We start from the raw sequence: 2500 nt of genomic DNA, 5'->3' as shown, positions 1-2500 counted from the left end.
CCGGACCCTCCGAACCACTATGTGCCGTATTTTTTTGCGAATAAAATTCCGTTCCATTCGATTTCTTAGCTGATTATTCCGAAATTTTTGGTCGATCTGGAAAGCGCCCCAAATCATTGACCTTCGCCACATTCCCTTGAGCAACACAAGTCGTAAGCAACTCCCTACACTCGGAACGCAACTGCCTACTCTCCCTCAATTTCCCTTCATTTTATCCTTGTTACAATGACCATATTTACTGACCTTTTTCTGGGATGACAGCACAAGAGCCAAAAGATGCAGGAAAAATGACTGATTCATGTCCAGCTTGACGGCATTTCTGACATTCTTCAACGCCTTTGAGATCTGGAAGAACAACCGTCTCTTAGCCAAGTTATTTTAGACAACTGAGGAAATTTCTAGCAAACGAAGCTATCAAACAATGAGAAATAATGCTTTCGAGCTTATAAGCTCCTGTTAAAAACTAAATCAAAGCATGGGAAAGGCGGCGTCCGCAGCTGCATGGGCCAATAAGATTATTAGTTCAGGTCTCTGTGATTGTTAATCTCTCATTCATTGGGATTTTCACTCTCGACTTTGGGACTTTGGGTTACCTGTCTCATAAGAGCTTGACTCAAAGCGAGATGAAACAACACTTCGCTGTCATCAGGGTCCAGATTGTGCGCTCTGAAAATGAATGATTTCGAGATCCAGATAACAATACTGTGTTACAAGAGAGTGTTATGAGCGAGTGAAATATCGTATGCATAGTCAAATCTTCAAATTTCAAATACTACAACAGGGAAAAGAAAATCATACCTCTGAAGAGCATCGATGGCTTGTTTTTCGAGCTGTTGTCGTTCTCCTCTTAAACACGCTGAAAAATCAAGAGAGTCCATCACCCAAGAGTATTAAAGATTTACCAAAACTGACCTAGTCTCAATCAGCGTCAGAAACGTGTCTATTTTTAAAACAGGTTTTGCGGGAAAATAAATATACCAAATCGACTAACTCAATGTTGTGCCCAATTCAAAGAGATAGGACGCAGATCTTTCCAACCTCTAATTTCATTGGATCCCTTTAGAACGCAGCTCTATTGTTTTTAGGGTTAGGATCCATCGCTGATTGGTTGTTTTTTTTTTTTGGTCCATTGCTTTCTGAGCCAATCCCGAGAGCCGTTGTAATAGCTGCGTACTGACCCAATTCAAACCCTTCGGGAATAAAACGTTTTGTTCCAGGTAGTTTCATAACATTTATATGTGAATGCTACATTATAATGCAAATACAATACACAAAGAATCTTAATCCCGGGAGATTTGAATTCGGTACAACATTTGCTCTATTATGTATTTTCCCGCAAAACAGACAATTTTTTGACGCTGATGGGGACAAACCAGATACGAGATTCTTATTCTTGGGTTTTTGTAAGTGCACTACCCATATTAGAGAGCTTTAGATTCTAGGATGAGAACGACTACGAGTACGAAATTTCCTCATACAACAACAGTGAGCGCGCGCAAACCAGCGTCATTTTGGCGGGGAAAACGTGATACCATCGTCACTTGAGTAGGAGGTTTTGCAAAAATGTCGTCGCGTCAAAACAAGGCAACAACACAGTAGGAGTTTTGGCATTTTTCGATCAGCAAAAGGCTCAGTTACCAGCACTAAAAATAACTGAGCAACCTACACTGCTAACAAAGAGTAAGATAAATCGTCCGGGTTATAAATCTTCTAAGTATTTTCGCTAAAAACGGGCAGTCAAATTTCGTATTCGTTCTCGTCCTCGTCCTAGAATCTAAAGGTCCCTATAGACCTAATCGGCTAACTCAATGTTGTACCCAATTCAAACCCTTTGGGAATAAAACGTTTTGTTCCAGGTATTTCAATATCATTTAAATATGAATGCTACATTATCATGCAAATGCAATACACAAAGAATCTTAGTCCAGCGGGATTTGAATTGGGCACAACATTGAGTTAGCCGATTAGGTCTATTGTCATCGGGGCTGTCTGAGTGAGAGAGTGAGTGAGTGAGTGTAAGATTGTAGGCCTGCAGCGCGTGCATGAATTACGAAACTAATGTAGGATTTTCTTGAATTTCAACAATTGATGTCCATCGTACAGTTATTCTGTTTGCGGCCCACTTGTTCATTTCTGTTACTTTGCAAAACCAATGCTCAACCTCAACACTGGCGTTAACATTGGTGGCATTCTTGCCTAGAGCGCTTGTGGGCTTTGCGACTCAACACCCGCTTAGCCTAACTGCACCGTTTCGGGATTCCATCGCTATTCCTCCCAATACAGGAATAAAAGAAGATTCAAAACAAGCCTTTAACAACCAAATACCAAAAAGAAATCAAGCAAAAAGAGAAAGAAATGAAAAAGAAAAAAAGATTAGATGTGGTCGACACGGGGGCGTTTGCGGTGGTCTCCCATCCAAGTACTAACTCCACCCAATCGGGCTTAACTTTAGTGGATACTATAATAATATATGTAAATGCTAACGCCAAAAAGACAGCAA

At 40.6% G+C, this 2500-nt stretch overlaps 1 protein-coding gene across 2 annotated transcripts in view; it reads right to left on the bottom strand.

The window, feature by feature from the left end:
- The window catches only part of LOC137978622 (tetratricopeptide repeat protein 7B-like), a 147155-nt gene that overhangs the window by 124358 nt on the left and 20297 nt on the right, over positions 1 to 2500 (bottom strand). For both annotated transcript variants that reach the window (XM_068825628.1, XM_068825627.1), the window contains exons 12-14: positions 799 to 856; positions 594 to 666; positions 244 to 345 (exon numbers count right to left, since the gene is read on the bottom strand). In XM_068825628.1, the coding sequence (XP_068681729.1) occupies positions 244 to 345; positions 594 to 666; positions 799 to 856 (233 nt within the window). The remainder of the gene's footprint in view (positions 1 to 243; positions 346 to 593; positions 667 to 798; positions 857 to 2500) is intronic.

The sequence above is a fragment of the Montipora foliosa genome, chromosome 12 (assembly GCF_036669935.1).
Source record: "Montipora foliosa isolate CH-2021 chromosome 12, ASM3666993v2, whole genome shotgun sequence".
NCBI lineage: Eukaryota > Metazoa > Cnidaria > Anthozoa > Scleractinia > Acroporidae > Montipora > Montipora foliosa.
The sequence above is the reverse complement of the archived record's forward strand: the minus strand, read 5'-3'. Positions and strand labels throughout refer to the sequence as shown.